We start from the raw sequence: 22137 nt of genomic DNA, 5'->3' as shown, positions 1-22137 counted from the left end.
CTCCAGATAGTCAAGTCATTGTAAATGGTTAGTTAGAACTCTAGGTAGTCAAAGTCATTGTACATGGTTAGTTAGAACTCTATGTAGTCAAAGTAATTGTACATGGTTAGTTAGAACTCTAGATAGTCAAAGTCATTGTACATGGTTAGTTAGAACTCTAGATAGTCAAAGTCATTGTACATGGTTAGTTAGAACTCTAGGTAGTCAAAGTAATTGTACATGGTTAGTTAGAACTCTAGGTAGTCAAAGTAATTGTACATGGTTAGTGAGAACTCCAGATAGTCAAGTCATTGTACATGGTTAGTTAGAACTCTAGGTATTCAAAGTAATTGTACTTGGTTAGTTAGAACTCTAGGTAGTCAAAGTCATTGTACATGGTTAGTTAGAACTCCAGATAGTCAAGTCATTGTACATGGTTAGTTAGAACTCTAGGTAGTCAAAGTCATTGTACATGGTTAGTTAGAACTCCAGATAGTCAGGTAATTGTACATGGTTAGTTAGAACTCCAGATAGTCAAAGTCATTGTACATGGTTAGTTAGAACTCCAGATAGTCAGGTAATTGTACATGGTTAGTTAGAATTCCAGATAGTCAAAGTCATTGAACATGGTTAGTTAGAATTCCAGATAGTCAACGTCATTGTACATGGTTAGTTAGAACTCCAGATAGTCAAGTCATTGTACATGGTTAGTTAGAACTCCAGATAGTCAAGTCATTGTACATGGTTAGTTAGAACTCTAGATAGTCAAAGTCATTGTACATGGTTAGTTAGAACTCCAGATAGTGAAGTCATTGTACATGGTTAGTTAGAACTCCAGATAGTCAAGTCATTGTACATGATTAGTTAGAATTCCAGATAGTCAACGTCATTTTACATGGTTAGTTAGAACTCCAGATAGTCAGGTAATTGTACATGGTTAGTTAGAATTCCAGATAATCAAAGTCATTGAAAATGATTAGTTAGAATTCCAGATAGTCAAAGTCATTGTACATGGTTATTTAGAACTCCAGATAGTCAAGTCATTGTACATGGTTAGTTAGAACTCCAGATAGTCAAGTCATTGTACATGGTTAGTTAGAACTCTAGGTAGTCAAAGTAATTGTACATGGTTAGTTAGAACTCTAGGTAGTCAAAGTAATTGTACATGGTTAGTTAGAACTATAGGTAGTCAAAGTCATTGTACATGGTTAGTTAGAACTCTAGGTAGTCAAAGTAATTGTACATGGTTAGTTAGAACTCTAGATAGTCAAAGTCATTGTACATGGTTAGTTAGAACTCCAGATAGTCAAGTCATTGTACATGGTTAGTTAGAACTATAGGTAGTCATAGTCATTGTACATGGTTAGTTAGAACTATAGGTAGTCATAGTCATTGTACATGGTTAGTTAGAACTATAGGTAGTCATAGTCATTGTACATGGTTAGTTAGAACTATAGGTAGTCATAGTCATTGTACATGGTTAGTTAGAACTCTAGGTAGTCAAAGTAATTGTACATGGTTAGTTAGAACTATAGGTAGTCAAAGTCATTGTACATGGTTAGTTAGAACTCCAGATAGTCAAGTCAATGTAAATGGTTAGTTAGAACTCTAGGTAGTCAAAGTCATTGTACATGGTTAGTTAGAACTCCAGATAGTCAAGTCATTGTACATGGTTAGTGAGAACTCCAGATAGTCAAGTTATTGTACATGGTTAGTTAGAACTCTAGGTATTCAAAGTAATTGTACTTGGTTAGTTAGAATTCCAGATAGTCAACTCATTGTACATGGTTAATTAGAACTCCAGATAGTCAGGTCATTGTACATGGTTATTTAGAACTCCAGATAGTCAAGTCAATGTAAATGGTTAGTTAGAAGTCTAGGTAGTCAAAGTAGTTGTACATGGTTAGTTAGAACTCCAGATAGTCAAGTCATTGTACATGGTTAGTTAGAACTCTAGGTAGTCAAAGTCATTGAACATGGTTAGTTAGAACTCTAGATAGTCAAAGTCATTGTACATGGTTAGTTAGAATTCCAGATAGTCAACGTAATTGTACCTGGTCCGTTAGAACTCTAGATAGTCAAAGTAATTGTACATGGTTAGTTAGAACTCTAGGTAGTCAAAATCATTGTACATGGTGAGTTAGAACTCTAGGTAGTCAAAGTCATTGTACATGGTTAGTTAGAACTCCAGATAGTCAAGTCATTGTACATGGTTAGTTAGAACTCTAGGTAGTCAAAGTCATTGTACATGGTTAGATAGAACTCTAGATAGTCAAGTCATTGTAAATGGTTAGTTAGAACTCTAGGTAGTCAAAGTAATTGTACATGGTTAGTTAGAACTATAGGTAGTCAAAGTCATTGTACATGGTTAGTTAGAACTCTTGGTAGTCAAGTCATTGTACATGGTTAGTGAGAACTCCAGATAGTCAAGTCATTGTACATGGTTAGTTAGAACTCTAGGTATTCAAAGTAATTGTACATGGTTAGTTAGAACTCCAGATAGTCAAAGTCATTGTACATGGTTAGTTAGAACTCTAGGTAGTCAAGTCATTGTACATGGTTAGTTAGAACTAGTCAACTCATTGTACATGGTTAGTTAGAACAATAGTCATCATTGTACATGGTTAGTTAGAACTCCAGATAGTCAAGTCATTGTACATGGTTAGTTAGAACTCTAGGTATTCAAAGTATTTGTACATGGTTAGTTAGAACTCCAGATAGTCAAGTCATTGTACATGGTTAGTTAGAACTCTAGGTAGTCAAAGTAATTGTACATGGTTAGTTAGAACTCTAGGTAGTCAAAGTCATTGTACATGGTTAGTTAGAACTCTAGGTAGTCAAAGTAATTGTACATGGTTAGTTAGAACTCTAGGTAGTCAAAGTCATTGTACATGGTTAGTTAGAACTCCAGATAGTCAAGTCATTGTACATGGTTAGTGAGAACTCCAGATAGTCAAGTCATTGTACATGGTTAGTTAGAACTCTAGGTATTCAAAGTAATTGTACATGGTTAGTTAGAACTCCAGGTAGTCAAAGTCATTGTACATGGTTAGTTAGAACTCTAGGTAGTCAAAGTAGTTGTACATGGTTAGTTAGAACTCCAGATAGTCAAGTCATTGTACATGGTTAGTTAGAACTCCAGATAGTCAGGTCATTGTACATGGTTATTTAGAACTCCAGATAGTCAAGTCAATGTAAATGGTTAGTTAGAAGTCTAGGTAGTCAAAGTAGTTGTACATGGTTAGTTAGAACTCCAGATAGTCAAGTCATTGTACATGGTTAGTTAGAACTCTAGGTAGTCAAAGTCATTGTACATGGTTAGTTAGAACTCTAGGTAGTCAAAGTCATTGTACATGGTTAGTTAGAACTCCAGATAGTCAAGTCATTGTAGATGGTTAGTTAGAACTCTAGGTAGTCAAAGTAATTGTACATGGTTAGTTAGAACTCTAGGTAGTCAAAGTATTTGTAGATGGTTAGTTAGAACTCTAGGTAGTCAAAGTCATTGTACATGGTTAGTTAGAACTCTAGATAGTCAAAGTCATTGTAAATGGTTAGTTAGAACTCTAGATAGTCAAAGTCATTGTACATGGTTAGTTAGAACTCTAGGTAGTCAAAGTAATTGTACATGGTTAGTTAGAACTCCAGATAGTCAAGTCATTGTACATGGTTAGTTAGAACTCTAGGTAGTCAAAGTAATTGTACATGGTTAGTTAGAACTCTAGGTAGTCAAAGTAATTGTACATGGTTAGTTAGAACTCTAGATAGTCAAGTCATTGTAAATGGTTAGTTAGAACTCTAGGTAGTCAAAGTAATTGTACATGGTTAGTTAGAACTATAGGTAGTCAAAGTCATTGTACATGGTTAGTTAGAACTCTTGGTAGTCAAGTCATTGTACATGGTTAGTTAGAACTCCAGATAGTCAGGTAATTGTACATGGTTAGTTAGAATTCCAGATAGTCAAAGTCATTGAACATGATTAGTTAGAATTCCAGATAGTCAAAGTCATTGTACATGGTTAGTTAGAACTCCAGATAGTCAAGTCATTGTACATGGTTAGTTAGAACTCCAGATAGTCAAGTCATTGTACATGGTTAGTTAGAACTCTAGGTAGTCAAAGTCATTGTACATGGTTAGTTAGAACTCCAGATAGTCAGTAATTGTACAAGGTTAGTTAGAATTCCAGATAGTCAAAGTCATTGAACATGATTAGTTAGAACTCCAGATAGTCAACGTCATTTTACATGGTTAGTTAGAACTCCAGATAGTCAAAGTAATTGTACATGGTTAGTTAGAATTCCAGATAGTCAAAGTCATTGAACATGATTAGTTAGAATTCCAGATAGTCAACGTCATTTTACATGGTTAGTTAGAACTCCAGATAGTCAAGTCATTGTACATGGTTAGTTAGAACTCTAGATAGTCAAAGTAATTGTACATGGTTAGTTAGAACTCTAGGTAGTCAAAATCATTGTACATGGTGAGTTAGAACTCTAGGTAGTCAAAGTCATTGTACATGGTTAGTTAGAACTCCAGATAGTCAAGTCATTGTACATGGTTAGTTAGAACTCTAGGTAGTCAAAGTCATTGTACATGGTTAGATAGAACTCCAGATAGTCAAGTCATTGTACATGGTTAGTTAGAACTCCAGATAGTCAAGTCATTGTACATGGTTAGTTAGAACTCCAGGTAGTCATAGTCATTGTACATGGTTAGTTAGAACTATAGGTAGTCAAGTCATTGTACATGGTTAGTTAGAACTATAGGTAGTCATAGTCATTGTACATGGTTAGTTAGAACTATAGGTAGTCATAGTCATTGTACATGGTTAGTTAGAACTCTAGGTAGTCAAAGTAATTGTACATGGTTAGTTAGAACTATAGGTAGTCAAAGTCATTGTACATGGTTAGTTAGAACTCCAGATAGTCAAGTCAATGTAAATGGTTAGTTAGAACTCTAGGTAGTCAAAGTCATTGTACATGGTTAGTTAGAACTCCAGATAGTCAAGTCATTGTACATGGTTAGTGAGAACTCCAGATAGTCAAGTTATTGTACATGGTTAGTTAGAACTCTAGGTATTCAAAGTAATTGTACTTGGTTAGTTAGAATTCCAGATAGTCAACTCATTGTACATGGTTAATTAGAACTCCAGATAGTCAGGTCATTGTACATGGTTATTTAGAACTCCAGATAGTCAAGTCATTGTAAATGGTTAGTTAGAACTCTAGGTAGTCAAAGTAGTTGTACATGGTTAGTTAGAACTCCATATAGTCAAGTCATTGTACATAGTTAGTTAGAACTCTAGGTAGTCAAAGTAATTGTACATGGTTAGTTAGAACTCTAGATAGTCAGGTAGTCATTGTACATGGTTAGTTAGAACTCCAGATAGTCAAAGTCATTGAACATGGTTAGTTAGAACTCCAGATAGTCAGGTCATTGTACATGGTTATTTAGAACTCCAGATAGTCAAGTCAATGTAAATGGTTAGTTAGAAGTCTAGGTAGTCAAAGTAGTTGTACATGGTTAGTTAGAACTCCAGATAGTCAAGTCATTGTACATGGTTAGTTAGAACTCCAGATAGTCAAGTCATTGTACATGGTTAGTTAGAACTCTAGATAGTCAAAGTCATTGTACATGGTTAGTTAGAACTCCAGATAGTGAAGTCATTGTACATGGTTAGTTAGAACTCCAGATAGTCAAGTCATTGTACATGGTTAGTTAGAACTCCAGATAGTGAAGTCATTGTACATGGTTAGTTAGAACTCTAGATAGTCAAAGTCATTGTACATGGTTAGTTAGAACTCCAGATAGTCAGGTCATTGTACATGGTTATTTAGAACTCCAGATAGTCAAGTCAATGTAAATGGTTAGTTAGAACTCTAGGTAGTCAAAGTCATTGTACATGGTTAGTTAGAACTCCAGATAGTCAAGTCATTGTACATGGTTAGTTAGAACTCCAGATAGTCAGGTCATTGTACATGGTTATTTAGAACTCCAGAGTTGTAAATGGTTAGTTAGAACTCCAGATAGTCAAGTCATTGTACATGGTTAGTTAGAACTCTAGGTAGTCAAAGTCATTGAACATGGTTAGTTAGAACTCTAGGTAGTCAAAGTCATTGAACATGGTTAGTTAGAATTCCAGATAGTCAACGTCATTGTACATGGTTAGTTAGAACTCCAGATAGTCAAGTCATTGTACATGGTTAGTTAGAACTCTAGGTAGTCAAAGTAATTGTACATAGTTAGAACTCCAGATAGTCAAGTCATTGTACAGGGTTAGTTAGAACTCTATGTAGTCAAAGTTATTGTACATGGTTAGTTAGAACTCCAGATAGTCAAGTCATTGTACATGGTTAGATAGAACCCCATGATTGCGAGGTAAAGTGAAGATCCTAACTTGCTGAAGTTGAAGAGCAGCCTCTCGAAGACCAGAACAGGTCCAGTGCTGCTGAGGATGGTGAGAGGCTGGCCAGCCAGCAGACAGAAGATCCCTCCAGATACCGCCGTGCCCAGGAAGCTCTCCAACACACCCTGGAGTAAACAGTAGAACACAGTAGAGCAGATCTTTAAAACATTAGAACACAGCTTTATGCGCTATTACACATCTATAGTGCATTATAACATAGTGTAACCCCAACACAGAAGCAGAGTATAAGAGTACAGCAGGGAGTTGAACTGTGCTCATGGTGATGGGCTACAGAGGACAGGAAAGGGGTGAGAGGGCTTCCTGCCCAAGAGGAAATATCTGTTCTCTCTCTGAAACTGCACTGTCATCCAACTAGGAACGGGAGAGGCACTGGCAGGAGGTTTTAGTAAAAATACAAATGTATGAAAAACATTCTGGGGGAAAACGATCTTAATCGACATTGAAATAACTAAAATAATTATATACTCTTCACTCTGTCCAGCTTGCTAAACATCATCAAAACAAATGCTAGGCTGTCAAGAGGGCATAGACAATACCAAAAGTGATGGATAGAGTACTATATTTTGCTAATTTTAGCCAATGAGGAAATATAATTACTTTTAAATAGGGTACCTCCAGACCACAGTGAAAACTGAATGTGGAGAATTGGGAAAAATTAGTTTGACAATCCTGATCTACATCCTGATAGTTTAACACCCCTGATGATACCCCTGATCTACATCCTAATAGTTTAACACCCCTGATGATACCCCTGATCTACATCCTAATAGTTTAACACCCCTGATGATACCCCTGATCTACATCCTAATAGTTTAACACCCCTGATCTACATCCTAATAGTTTAACATCCCTGATGATACTCCTGATCTACATCCTGATTGTTTAACACCCCTGATGATACCCCTGATCTACATCCTAATAGTTTAACACCCCTGATGATACCCCTGATCTACATCCTAATAGTTTAACATCCCTGATGATACTCCTGATCTACATCCTGATTGTTTAACACCCCTGATGATACCCCTGATCTACATCCAAATAGTTTAACACCCTTGATCTACATCCTGATTGTTTAACACCCCTGATGATACCCCTGATCTACATCCTAATAGTTTAACACCCCTGATCTACAACCTGACAGTTTAACACCCCTGATCTACATCCTGATAGTTTAACACCCCTGATCTACATCCTGATTGTTTAACACCCCTGATCTACAACCTGACAGTTTAACACCCTGATCTACATCCACATAGTTTAACACCCCTGATCTACATCCTGATTGTTTAACACCCCTGATAATACCCCTGATCTACATCCTAATAGTTTAACACCCCTGATCTACATTCTGACAGTTCAACACCTCTGATGATACCCCTGATCTACATCCTGACAGTTTAACACCCCTGATCTACATCCTGATAGTTTAACACCCCTGATGATACCCCTGATCTACATCCACATAGTATAACACCCCTGATTTACATCCTGATTGTTTAACACCCCTAATGATACCCCTGATCTACATCCACATAGTATAACACCCCTGATCTACATCCTGATTGTTTAACACCCCTGATAATACCCCTGATCTACATCCTAATAGTTTAACACCCCTGATCTACATTCTGACAGTTCAACACCTCTGATGATACCCCTGATCTACATCCTGACAGTTTAACACCCCTGATCTACATCCTGATAGTTTAACACCCCTGATGATACCCCTGATCTACATCCTGATAGTTTAACACCCCCGATGATACCCCTGATCTACATCCTGACAGTTTAACACCCCTGATGATACCCCTAATCTACATCCTGATAGTTTAACATCCCTGATGATACCCCTGATCTACATCCTGACAGTTTAACACCCCTGATGATACCCCTAATCTACATCCTGATAGTTTAACATCCCTGATGATACCCCTGATCTACATCCTGACAGTTTAATACCCCTGATCTACATCCTGACAGTTTAAAACCCCTGATGATACCCCTAATCTACATCCTGATAGTTTAACATCCCTGATGATACCCCTGACCTACATCCTGACAGTTTAACACCCCTGATCTACATCATGATGGTTTAACACCCTTGATTTACATCCTGACAGTTTAACAGCCCTGATCTATATCCTGATAGTTTAACACCCCTCATCTACATCCTAATAGTTTAACAACCCTGACGATGCCCCTGATCTACATCCTAATAGTTTAACATCCCTGATGATACCCCTGACCTACATCCTGACAGTTTAACACCCCTGATCTACCTCCTGATAGTTTAACACCCCTGATCTACCTCCTGATAGTTTAACACCCCTGATCTACACCCTGACAGTTTAACACCCCTGATCTACATCCTGATAGTTTAACATCCCTGATCTACATCCTGATAGTTTAACATCCCTGATAACACCCCTGATCTACATCCTGATAGTTTAACACCCCTGATGATACCCCTGATCTACATCCTAATAGTTTAACATCCCTGATCTACATCCTGATAGTTTAACATCCCTGATGATACCCCTAATCTACATCCTAATAGTTTAACATCCCTGATCTACATCCTGATAGTTTAACATCCCTGATGATACCCCTAATCTACATCCTAATAGTTTAACATCCCTGATCTTCATACTATGATTGATAGTTTGACACCCCTTTTATACATCTTAATAGTTTAGGAGTGGCAGGTAGCCTAGTGGTTAGAGCGTGGGGCAGTAACCGGCAGTTAGCCTAGTGGTTCGAGTGTTGGGCCAGTAACCAGCAGGTAGCCTAGTGGTTAGAGTGTTGGGCCAGTAACCAGCAGGTAGCCTAGTGGTTAGAGTGTTGGACTAGTAAACAGCAGGTAGCCTAGTGGTTAGAGCGTTGGGCCAGTAACCAGCAGGTAGCCTAGTGGTTAGAGCGTTGGGCCAGTAATCAGCAGGTAGCCTAGTGGTTTGAACGTTGGACCAGTAACCAGCAGGTAGCCTAGTGATTAGAGTGTTGGGCCAGTAACCAGCAGGTAGCCTAGTGGTTAGAGCGTTGGGCCAGTAACCAGCAGGTAGCCTAGTGGTTAGAGCGTTGGGCCAGTAACCAGCAGGTAGCCTAGTGATTAGAGTGTTGGGCCAGTAACCAGCAGGTAGCCTAGTGGTTAGAGCGTTGGGCCAGTAACCGAAAGTTTGCTAGATCGAATCCCTGAGCTGACATGGTAAAAATCTGTCGTTCTGCCCCTGAACAAGGCAGTTAACCCACTGTCCCTAGGTCGTCATTGTAAATAAGAATTTATTCTTAACTGACTTGCCTAGTTAAATAAAGGTTAAAAAAATTTAAAACAATGAACACCCCTGATCTACATCCTGATTGTTTAACACCCCTGACCTTTGAAAATATACATAAGAATTTATCAACTCTACAAGCAACACTAGACTCTATTATTATGGTGAGAGATTTTAATACAGTCTTAAGTACCTCTATGGACCGGAAAGGAAATCACACTACAAACTATCACACTCAGGCAGTTAAGGAAATCATGAATGTCATGGATATATTGGAATTAGTGGATATATGGAGGCTTAAATACCCTGACCTAGTGAGATATACATGGCGGAGGCTTAATCAAGCTAGTCGTCTTGATTACATTCTGGTGTCATTCTCTTATTCTCTTTAACCAAAAGTTAAAGTGTTGATAGGGGAAAGAATACGGTCGGACCATCACATAATTGGCATATATATTACTCTTACAGAATTTCCAAGTGGGCGAGGATATTGGGCATTTAATCAAAGCCTACTGGATTTAACAAGGACAGAATCATTTATAACATAATTTTTCATAACATAACATAGGTACATCAGATCCCCTTATTGTACGGGACACTTTTAAATGTACCTTTAGAGGCCATGCAATTCAGTACTCATCTATAAAACAAAAGCAATGTAGGTCAAAAGAGTCCATATTAACAAAGGAAATTGAAGGACTAACAGTAAAGTTAGATAGCAATAATAACTGTACCATAGAGGCTCAGAGTAAGTTAGAGGAAAAACAAAAAGAAATGGAGGAACTTATTCAAGAAAGATCCATTGTAATATATTATAAAATTAAAGATCTGTACAGAAAGACTTATGTGAAAGCCAAATTACAGAGGAGGAACTTGGGTTAGGGTTAGTCCAGGCCCTGCAGCGCCTAGCTCCACTCGCATTCACCAGGGGCTCTCATTTGTTGACTTCTGTAACCGTAAAAGCATTGGTTTCATGCATGTTAACATTAGAAGCCTCCTCACTAAGTTTGTTTTACTCCCTAATTTAGCACACTCTGTCAAGCCGGATGTCCTAAGCATGTCTGCATCCTGGCTTAGGAAGGCCACAAGAAATCCTGAAATGTCCATCCCTAACTATAACATTTTCCAACAAGATAGAACTGCCAAAGGGGGCAGAGTTGCAATCTACTGCAAAGACAGCCTGCAGAGCTCTGTCATACAATCCAGGTCTGTGTCCAAACAATTTGAGCTTCTACTTCTAAAAATATACCTTTCCAGAAACAAGTCTCTCACCGTTGCTGATTGTTATAGACCACTCTCTTCCCCCAGCTGTGCCCTGGACACCATATGTGAATTGATTGCCCCCCATCTATCTTCAGAGCTCGTACTGTTAGGTGCCCTAAACTGGGACATGCTTAACACCCCGGCCGTCCTACAATCTAAGCTAGATGCTCTCAATCTCACACAAAGTATCAATGAACCTAACAGGTACAACCCCAAATCTGTAAACATGGGCACCCTCATAGATATCATCCTGACCAACCTGCCCTCTAAATACACCTGTGCCATCTTCAACCAGGATCTCAGCGATCACTGCCTCATTACCTACATCCGTAATGGGTCTGCGGTAAAACGACCACCCTCATCACTGTCAGACACTCCCAAAAACACTTCTGTGAGCAGGCCTTTCTAATTGACCTGGCCGGGTATCCTGGAAGGATATTGACCTCATTCCGTCATTAGAGGATGCTTGGTTATTCTATAAAAGTGCTTTTCTCACCATCTTCAATAAGCATGCCCCGTTCAAAAAATCTAGAACGTGGAACAGATATAGCCCTTGGTTCACTCAGACCTGACTGCCCTTGACCAACACAAAATATCCTGTGGCGTACTGAATTAGCATCGAATAGCCCCCGCGATATGCAACTTTTCAAGGAAGTTAGGAACCAATATACACAGGCAGGTAGGAAAGCTAAGGCTAGATTTTTCAAACAGAAATTTGCATCCTGTAGCACAAACTCAAAAAAGTTCTGGGACACTGTAAAGTCCACAGAGAATAAGAGCACCTCCTCCCAGCTTCCCACTGCACTGAGGCTAGGAAACACTGTCACCACCAATAAATCCACGAAAATTCAGACTTTCAATTAGCATTTTTCTACGGCTGGCCATGCTTTCCACCTGGCTACCCCTACCCCGGTCAACAGCCCTGCATCCCCAACAGCAACTTGTCCAAACCTTCCCCATTTCTACTTCACCCAAATCCAGATAGCTGATGTTCTGAAAGAGTTGCAAAATCTGGTCTCTTACAAATCAGCTGAGCTAGACGATCTGGACCCTTTCTTTCTAAAATGATTTGCCGCAAATGTTGCAATCCCTATTATTAGCCTGTTCAACATCTTTCGTATCGTCTGAGATCCCAAAAGATTGGAAAGCTGCCGCAGTCTTCCCTTTCTTCAAAGGGGGAGACACTCTAGACCCAAACTGTTACAGACCTATAACTATCCTACCCTGCCTTTCTAAGGTCTTCAAAAGCCAAGTTAACAAACAGATCACCGACCATTTTGAATCCCACTGTACCTTCTCCGCTATGCAATCTGATTTCTGAGCTGGTCATGGTTGCACCTCAGCGACGCTCAAGGTACTAAACGATATCATAACCACCATTGATAAAAGACAGTACTGTACAGCCGTATTCATCGACCTGGCCAAGGCTTTCGACTCAACAGCCTTGGTTTCTCAAATGACTGCCTCACCTGCTTCACCAACTACTTCTCAGACAGAGTTCAGTGTGTCAAATCGGAAGGCCTGTTGTCTGGACCTCTGGCAGTCTCTATGGGGGTGCCACACGGTTCAATTCTCGGGCCGACTCTTTTGTCTGTATACATCAATTATGTCGCTCTTGCTGCTGGTGATTCTCTGACCCACCACTATGCAGACAACACCATTCTGTATACATCTGGCCCTTCTTTGGATACTGTGCTAACTAACCTCCAGGCGAGCTTCAATGCCATACAACTCTCCATCCGGGGCCTCCGACTGCTCTTAAATGCAAGTAAAACCAAATGCCTGATCTTCAACCGATCACTGCCAGCACCTGCCTGCCATCACTACTCTGGACGGTTCTGACTTATAATATGTGGACAATTACAAATACCTAGGTGTCTGGTTAGACTGTAAACACTCCTTCCAGACTCACATTAAGCATCTCCAATCCAAAGTTAAAACTAGAATTGGCTTCTTATTTCGCAACAAATCACCCTTCACTAATGCTGCCAAACATACCCTCTTAAAACGGACTATCCTACCGATCCTTGACTTCGGCGATGTCATTTACAAAATAGCCTCCAACAATATACTCAACAAATTGGATGCAGTCTATCACAGTGCCATCCATTTTGTCACCAAAGCCACATATACTACCCACCACTGCGACCTGTATTCTCTCGTTGGCTGGCCCCATATTCGTCGCCAAATCCACTACCTCCAGGTCATGTATAAGTCTGCCAGCTAAAGCCCCACCTCATCTCAGCTCACTGGTCACCATAGCAGCACCCACCCGTAGCACGCGCTCCAGCAGGTATATTTCACTGGTCACCCCCAAAGCCTATTCCTCATTTGGCCGCCTTACCTCCCAGTTCTCTGCTGCCAATGACTGGAACGAATTGCAAAAATCACTGAAGCTGGAGACACATATCTCCCTCACTAACTTTAAGCATCAGCTGTCAGAGCAGTTCACAGATCACTGCACCTGTACATAGCCCATCTGTAAATAGCCCATCCAACTACCTCATCACCATATTGTTATTTGTATACATTTTTTGCTCCTTTGCACCACAGTATCTCTACTTGCACATTCATCTTCTGCACATCTATCACTCCAGTGTTGAATTGCTAAATTGTAATTAATTCGCCACTATGGCCTAGTTATTGCCTTACCTCCCTAATCTTACTTCCTTTGCACACTTTGAATATTTTTTTTTTCTATTGTGTTATTGACTGTACGTTTGTGTATTCCATGTGTAAATCTGCGTTGTTTATGTCGCACTGCTTTTCCTTATCTTGGCCAGGTCACAGTTGTAAATGAGAACTTTTTCTCAACTGGCCTACCTGGTTAAATATAGGTTAAATAAAAAAAATATAAATAAATGTACTTAATGTATAACTTGACCAATTCGGCACTTTTGGGCAAACTCCTGACAAACTCATGGCAGACTTGATGCAAAATATTGTGTAGTGGGGGATTATTCTTCACTGGATCAGTCTGAAAATTTGCACACACACTGCTGCCATCTTGTGGACCAAATCTTAATCATGGCCGTTCTTGAACATGGGGTGATACATTCTTACTAATTTACTAGAGAACCAAGTTAAAGTATAACTTTTGTATGACTGAATCCTTTAGTGAGAGGTCTAATGTTTTAATATTTAATCATTTCTGTCCTCCAAATCCCTATTCATTATATAAATAGGCCCTTTTAATTTTGTTTGGCTTGCCATTCCAAATAAAATTGATCTCATGTGATATATTCTCTGACATTAATTTCACATTTACACAAACTTCAAAGTGTTTCCTTTCAAATGCTATCAAAAATATGCATATTCTTGCTTCAGGTCCTGAGCTACAGGTAGATATATTTGGGTATGTAATTTAAGGCATGTAGATCAGGATGTAGATCAGAGCTGTTAAACTATCAGGATGTCAATTAGGGGTCTCAAACTATCAGTGATATTATGTTGATTATGGATTTTAAACTATCAGGATGCAGTTCAGGGGTGTTCTACAATCAGTGTGTAGATCAGAGTTGATAAACTATCAGTATCTACATCCTGATAGTTTAGTTTAACTGGGATAGTGCACCTTTAATTCATAACAAAGGTCTCAACATGCTTGGCAGAAAGAAGAGATAGCCTGACCTGCATGTTGTCGGTGGCGTCTCCTAGCAACCCTCCGAAGGTGATGGCGTTAGTTACAGTTCCTAGGTAGATGAACAGGATGGCCGACAGTGCCTGGATGTGGAACACATCGTAGAAATCACTGGCGAAGAATGGAGCTTTCCTTTTGATGTCAAGTAGGAGGCCTCCACAAAACCTGAAAATCATGAAGAAAAACATTCTGGTTGTCCTTTCCTGCCCTGTCCTGACTCACTAACCTATCCTGAGACGCATATATTTTATTGGTTGACTCCAGAGGAATGGAAGACGAGAAATGGGAGTCGAGGTGCAACAGTTAATTTTAAAAAAACGATAAGCGCAATGATCGCACACCTTTAAAAAAGTATTATTTTATTCAAGCAACTATTAAAAGCTTGATGTTTCAGCCTTCATCAATGGCCTTCATCGTAACAGTGTTTTATTGTGTTTCATTAGTTGACTCACCTGCCTGTCTTCTTGAGCTCGTCTCCCACTGCATGCCCCCCTCCCCCTCCTCCCCCATCATGGGGTGTGTTTCCGTTCATCTGGCCGCTGTCGCCTCCAGCATACATGTTCTTCCTGAGAAGCACAATATAGAGGACTATAGTATAGAAACGCATAAAACAGCATATCATGTCAGCAGATGGATGCTAACCTTTTGTCAGCAGAAGGTACAGACTTGGGCGGTTCTATCCTGATGGCCGGGTCCCATTCCCCCGGGGGCAGTACAATCACCTCATCCAGAAACTCATCGATGCCAGCCAGCAGATCCTCTCTGTCCCTCGCCTTGTATGCTATGTCATGGAACACCTGCATAAGACAAAGTCGTCAGTTCAACAACACTTGGATTTGATTTGGCTTTTTATTTTCATATTTATGTAGTTTGTTTTGTCTCTTGTAAAGTAGAAAGTTAATGTTTAAATTGTCTACTGATTAAATTAAATATGAAGTGAGAGCTGACAGTTGGTGCCCAGCAGGGGGTCTCAGTGAGTTATCAGAAAAAGCTGGAAAAAACAAAGCACTTGTGAATATCAGCAACAAGTACATCTCAGCTGGTTTGGAAAGGGACTGAATGGGAATGTTCAACTAGTAGACAGCATACCTGTATAGCATTCATCTGACTGATTTATACAGGCAGCATAGTATTTAGTAGGGACTCAGACATGTATTCAGCTGACACCTTGCTCTGTGCTGTTTACCTCATCCGACATTATAGCTGACACCTTGCTCTGTGCTGTTTACCTCATCTGACATCATAGCTGACACCTTGCTCTGTGCTGTTTACCTCATCTGACCTCATAGCTGACACCTTGCTCTGTGCTGTTTACCTCATCTGACATTATAGCTGACACCTTGCTCTGTGCTGTTTACCTCATCTGACCTCATAGCTGACACCTTGCTCTGTGCTGTTTACCTCCTCTGACATCATAGCTGACACCTTGATCTGTGCTGCTTACCTCATCTGACATTATAGCTGACACCTTGCTCTGTGCTGTTTACCTCATCTGACATCATAGCTGAAACTTTGCTCTGCTTACCTCATCTGACATCATAGCTGATAACTTTCTCTGAAAACTTGCTCTCCTACCTCATCTGACATCATAGCTAATTCCTTGATCTGTGCTGCTTACATCATCTGACATCATAGCTGACACCTTGATCTGTGCTGCTTACATCATCTGACATCATAGCTGACACCTTGCTCTGTGCTGTTTACCTCCTCTGACATCATAGCTGACACCTTGATCTGTGCTGCTTACCTCATCTGACCTCATAGCTGACACCTTGCTCTGTGCTGTTTACCTCATCTGACATTATAGCTGACACCTTGCTCTGTGCTGTTTACCTCATCCGACATTATAGCTGACACCTTGCTCTGTGCTGTTTACCTCATCTGACATCATAGCTGACACCTTGCTCTGTGCTGCTTACCTCATCTGACATCATAGCTGACACCTTGCTCTGTGCTGTTTACCTCATCTGACATCATAGCTGACACCTTGCTCTGTGCTGCTTACCTCATCTGACATCATAGCTGACACCTTGCTCTGTGCTGCTTACCTCATCTGACATCATAGCTGACACCTTGCTCTGTGCTGTTTACCTCATCTGACATCATAGCTGACACCTTGCTCTGTGCTGCTTACCTCATCTGACATCATAGCTGACACCTTGCTCTGTGCTGTTTACCTCCTCTGACATCATAGCTGACACCTTGATCTGTGCTGCTTACCTCATCTGACCTCATAGCTGACACCTTGATCTGTGCTGCTTACCTCATCTGACATCATAGCTGAAACTTTGCTCTGCTTACCTCATCTGACATCATAGCTGATAACTTTCTCTGAAAACTTGCTCTCCTACCTCATCTGACATCATAGCTAATTCCTTGCTCTGTGCTGTTTACCTCCTCTGACATCATAGCTGACACCTTGATCTGTGCTGCTTACCTCATCTGACCTCATAGCTGACACCTTGATCTGTGCTGCTTCCATCATCTGACATCCTAGCTGACACCTTGATCTGTGCTGCTTACATCATCTGACATCATAGCTGACACCTTGCTTTGTGCTGCTTACCTCATCTGACATCATAGCTGATAACTTTCTCTGAAAACTTGCTCTCCTACCTCATCTGACATCATAGCTAATTCCTTGATCTGTGCTGCTTACATCATCTGACATCATAGCTGACACCTTGATCTGTGCTGCTTACATCATCTGACATCATAGCTGACACCTTGCTTTGTGCTGCTTACCTCATCTGACATCATAGCTGAAACTTTGCTCTGCTTACCTCATCTGACATCATAGCTGATAACTTTCTCTGAAAACTTGCTCTCCTACCTCATCTGACATCATAGCTAATTCCTTGCTCTGAAACCTTGCTCTGCTTACCTCATCTGACATCATAGCTAATTCCTTGCTCTGAAACCTTGCTCTGCTTACCTCATCTAACATCATAGCTGATACCTTCCCATAGGGCGGTGCACAATTGGCCCAGCGTAGTCCGGGTTAAGGGAGGGTTTGGCAGGGGTAGAATTTGTTCTTTACTGACTTGCCTAGTAAAAAAAAGTAAAGGTTAAATACCTTGCTCTGAAATCTTGTTCTGCTTACCTCATCTGACATGAGGGTGGCGATAGCTCTTCCTATCTCATGATAGGACTTGGCTTTTCCTTTGGGTCCTAAAAGGATGAACAGGAATCTGAGGATGAAAGACCAAAGAGATTACATGAGGTCAAACCGTAACAACTCTAGTTTACATTTATATATTAACCTGGTGGGGACAGGGACTTCTGTAAGAGCTCCCAGCATCACAGCCTGCTGTAGACGGACAAATGCCACAAAGGGGGCGTCCAGGAAGTCCACCTCTCCAACGAGAACGTTGGATGCCTCGGCGTCTCGGGGAAGCTTCTTCATGAACTTGTTCTTCAGCTGAAACGGAGAATAACAGAGGACATTTAGTGACACCTTCAGCCTAGCTAACAGAAACCCTAACCCTAAGTACAGTTGAAGTCGGAAGTTTGCATACACCCTAGTCAAATACATTTAAACTCAGTTTTTCACAATTCCTGACATTTAATCCTTGTAAACATTCCCTGTCTTAGGTCAGTTAGGATCCTAACTTTATTTTAAGAATGTGAAATGTCAGAATAATAGTAGAGAGAATGATTTATTTCATATTTGATTTATTTCATCACATTCCCAGTGGGTCAGAAGTTTACATACTCAATTAGTATTTGGTAGCATTGCCTTTAAATTTTTTAACTTGGGTCAAATGTTTCGGGTTGCCTTCCACAAGCTCCCCAAAATAAGTTGGGTGAATTTTGGCCCATTCCTCCTGACAGAGCTGGTCAAACTGAGTCAGGTTTGTAGGCCTCCTTTCTCACACAGGCTTTTTCAGTTCTGCCCACAAATTGACTATAGGGTTGAGGTCAGGGTTTTGTGATGGCCACTCCAATACCTTGACATTGTTGTCCTTAAGCCATTTTGCCAAAACTTTGGAAATATGCTTGGGGTCATTGTCCATTTGGAAGACACATTTGCGACCAAGCTTTAACTTCCTGACTGATGTCTTGAGATGTTGTTTCAATATATCCACATAATTTTCCTACCTCATGTTGCAATCTATTTTGTGAAGTGCACCAGTCCCTCCTTCAGCAAAGCAACCCCACAACATGATGCTGCCACCCTTGTGCTTCAAGGTTAGGATGGTGTTCTTAGGCTTGCAAGCCTCCTCCTTTTTCCTCCAAACATAACGATGGTCATTATGGCCAAACAGTTCTATTTTTGTTTCATCAGACCAGAGGACATTTCTCCAAAAAGTATGATCTTTGTCCCCATGTGCAGTTGCAAACCGTAGTTTGGCTTTTTTATGGTGGTTTTGGAGCAGTGGCTTCTTCCTTGCTGAGCGGCCTTTCAGGTTATGTCGATAAAGGACGCATTTTACTGTGGATATAGATACTTTTGTACCTGTTTTCTCCAGCATCTTCACAAGGTCCTTTGTTGTTGTTCTGGAATTGATTTGCACTTTTCGCACCAATGTACGTTCATCTCTAGGAGACAGAACACCTCCTTCCTGAGTGCTATAACGGCTGCGTGGTCTCATGGTGTTTATACTTGCGTTCTACTGTTTGTACAGATGAACATGGTACCTTCAGGATTTTGGAAATTGCTCCCAAGGATGAACCAGACTTGTGGAGGTCTACAATTTTTTTTCTGATGTCTTCACCAGTGCATGAAGAATTGCAAATAATTAATTGCATAAAAAAATATGAATGGAAATATATTTATGACAAGATTTAAAAACAGTATTTTGTTCATTGTATCAGACACTGTATTGTGCCCATTCTCAGACAGTCGCTCCCCCGCTGGCCTGGTTTTATCTCCAGATATCGAAAGCCATTGAGCATGTACTTGGTTTGAACATGCACCATTATCAGTTTCTATCTGGTTGCTGGCATCCCATCCATCCATTGACGATAGAATAGCATATTATAATTGTACTTTTATTATGTTACTATGCACTGCCAGGAATCCCGGTTCCACAATAAATGTTTGTTTTGTTCGATAAAGTCCATAATTTATGTCCAAATGCCTCCTTTTTGTTCGCTCATTTAGTTCACAAACCAAATTCATGAGGCGCGATCACCAGGTCCAGACGAAAAGTCAAAAAGTTCCGTTACAGTCCGTAGAAACATGTCAAACAAAGTATAGAATCAATCTTTAGGATGTTTTTAACATAAATCTTCACAGTAGATGCCTCAAAAGGTTCTAAAGACTGTTGACATCTAGTGAAAGCATTAGGAAGTGCAATATGACCCCATAGACACTGTGTATTCGATAGGCAATGACTTAAAAAACTACAAACCTCAGATTTCCCACTTCCTGGTTGGATTTTTTCTCAGGTTTTTGCCTGCCATATGAGTTATGTTATATTCACAGACATCATTCAAACAGGTTTAGAAACTTCAGAGTGTTTTCTATCCAAATCTTTACTATGGGCACCTTTTTATCCAAGCTACTCAATACTGCCCCCCAGTCCCAAATACGTTTTTAAGCCACTGTGATTTCCTTTCCAAAAATGTCTGAACGCTTGGATAGCGATCAGTGTAATTGATAAAGCAAGCATCATAGAGTACCCATAACACACTCTGTAATAAACCTTCGATCCTGGAGAAAAACCATGTAACATGTTAACAACTGAAGCTGTGGTACATCACCATGTAACAGCAGAACACTTGTAGAACATTTGAAGCAGTTCTAGAATCCTTATCTTGTTAGTCTTTCTCCACTACTGCATTCTGCCACAGTAATTGTTACCAAATTACTACGAATCTGAATCTGGTTGGCAGTTCCCAATTAACTGGAAGCAGTTTAGTTGGTTTAGATCAAAACATCATGGCAACTCATTACAAAAACACGGTGACGCAAAAAGAGCCTCTTAATTCAGTGAGATTCCAAATCTAGGAGACATTCTGGCATGTTTCTGAATGACCTCATCTCTAACTCTAATCCCTCCCCCCAATCGCAGAGAAGCATGTTGTCTTCAGTCTTGGCAGCAGGTTGTCGGGGGTGATTAAACTGAGGCATTAAAGTTGATTAAACCACTGGCCTGATCTTATCTCGGTGTAACACAATCTAGATCAGGTCCAGTAAGCAACATTTAAAATTCCACTTCCCTTTCCACTTTCTGTCCCATCAAACCGCATTATTAAATTACAATATATTAGTTATAAACTCAGCATAAAAAGAAACGTCCTCTCACTGTCAACTGCGTGTATTTTCAGCAAACTTAACATGTGTAAATATTTGTATGAACATAACAAGATCAACAACTGAGACATAAACTGAACAAGTTCCACAGACATGTGACTAAAATAAATGGAAAAATGTGTCCCTGAACAAAGGGGGGGTTAAAATCAAAAGTAACAGTTAGTATCTGGTGTGTCCACCAGCTGCATTAAGTACTGCAGTGCATCTCCTCCTTCTGGACTGCACCAGATTTGTCAGTTCTTGCTGTGAGATGTTACCCCACTCTTCCACCAAGACACCTGCAAGTTCCCGGATATTTCTGAGGAGATTGGCCCTAGCCCTCACCCTCCGATCCAACAGTTCCCAGATGTGCTCAGTGGGATTGAGATCCAGGCTCTTTGCTGGCCATGGCAGAACACTGACAATCCTGTCTTGCATGAAATCACGCACAGAACGAGCAGTATGGCTGGTGGCATTGTCATGCTGGAGGGTCATGTCAGGATGAGCCTGCAGGAAGTGTACCACATGAGGGAAGAGGACGTCTTCCCTGTAACGCACAGCGTTGAGATTGCCTGCAATGACAACAAGCTCAGTCCGATGATGCTGTGACACACCGCCCCAGACCATGATGGACCCCCCACCTCCAAATCGATCCCACTCCAGAGTACAGGCCTCGGTGTAAGGCTCATTCCTTCGACGATAAATGCGAGTCTGACCATCACCCCTTGTGAGACAAAACCGCGACTCGTCAGTGAAGAGCACTTTTTGCCAGTCCTGGTTGGTCCAGCGATGGTGGGTTTGTGCCCATAGCCAACGTTGTTCCGGTGATGTCTGGTGAGGACCTGCCTTACAACAGGCCTACAAGCCCTCAGTCCAGCCTCTCTCAACCTATTGCGAACAGTCTGAGCACTGATGGTGGGATTGTGCGTTCCTGGTGTAACACGGGCAGTTGTTGTTGCCATACTGTACCTGTCCCACAGTTGTGATGTTCAGATGTACCGATCCTGTGCAGGTGTTGTTACACGTGGTCTGCCACTGCGAGGACAATCAGCTGTCCGTCCTGGCCTCCTGTAGCGCTGTCTTAGGCATCTCACAGTACGGACATTGCAAATTATTGCCCTGGCCACATCTGCAGTCCTCATGCCTCCTTGCAGCATGCCTAAGGCACGTTCACGCAGATGAGCAGGGATCCTGGGCATCTTTCTTTTGGTGTTTTTCAGAGTCAGTTGAATGGCCTCTTTAGTGTCCTAAGTTTTCAGAACTGTGACCTTCATTGCCTACATTGTCTGTAAGCTGTTAGTGTCTCAACGACCGTTCC

General features: G+C 40.7%; 1 protein-coding gene across 5 annotated transcripts in view; it reads right to left on the bottom strand.

Annotated features, from left to right (window-relative positions):
• Positions 1–22137, bottom strand: part of slc4a4a (solute carrier family 4 member 4a) — a 309472-nt gene that overhangs the window by 93580 nt on the left and 193755 nt on the right. For all 5 annotated transcript variants that reach the window (XM_042320203.1, XM_042320201.1, XM_042320199.1 and 2 more), the window contains 6 exons: positions 17842–17999; positions 17682–17769; positions 15221–15375; positions 15031–15144; positions 14569–14743; positions 6374–6507 (listed from right to left, as the gene is read on the bottom strand). In XM_042320203.1, coding sequence (XP_042176137.1) covers positions 6374–6507; positions 14569–14743; positions 15031–15144; positions 15221–15375; positions 17682–17769; positions 17842–17999 — 824 coding nt within the window. The remainder of the gene's footprint in view (positions 1–6373; positions 6508–14568; positions 14744–15030; positions 15145–15220; positions 15376–17681; positions 17770–17841; positions 18000–22137) is intronic.

This window comes from Oncorhynchus tshawytscha, linkage group LG04 (genome assembly GCF_018296145.1).
Source record: "Oncorhynchus tshawytscha isolate Ot180627B linkage group LG04, Otsh_v2.0, whole genome shotgun sequence".
Taxonomy (NCBI): domain Eukaryota; kingdom Metazoa; phylum Chordata; class Actinopteri; order Salmoniformes; family Salmonidae; genus Oncorhynchus; species Oncorhynchus tshawytscha.
The sequence above is the reverse complement of the archived record's forward strand: the minus strand, read 5'-3'. Positions and strand labels throughout refer to the sequence as shown.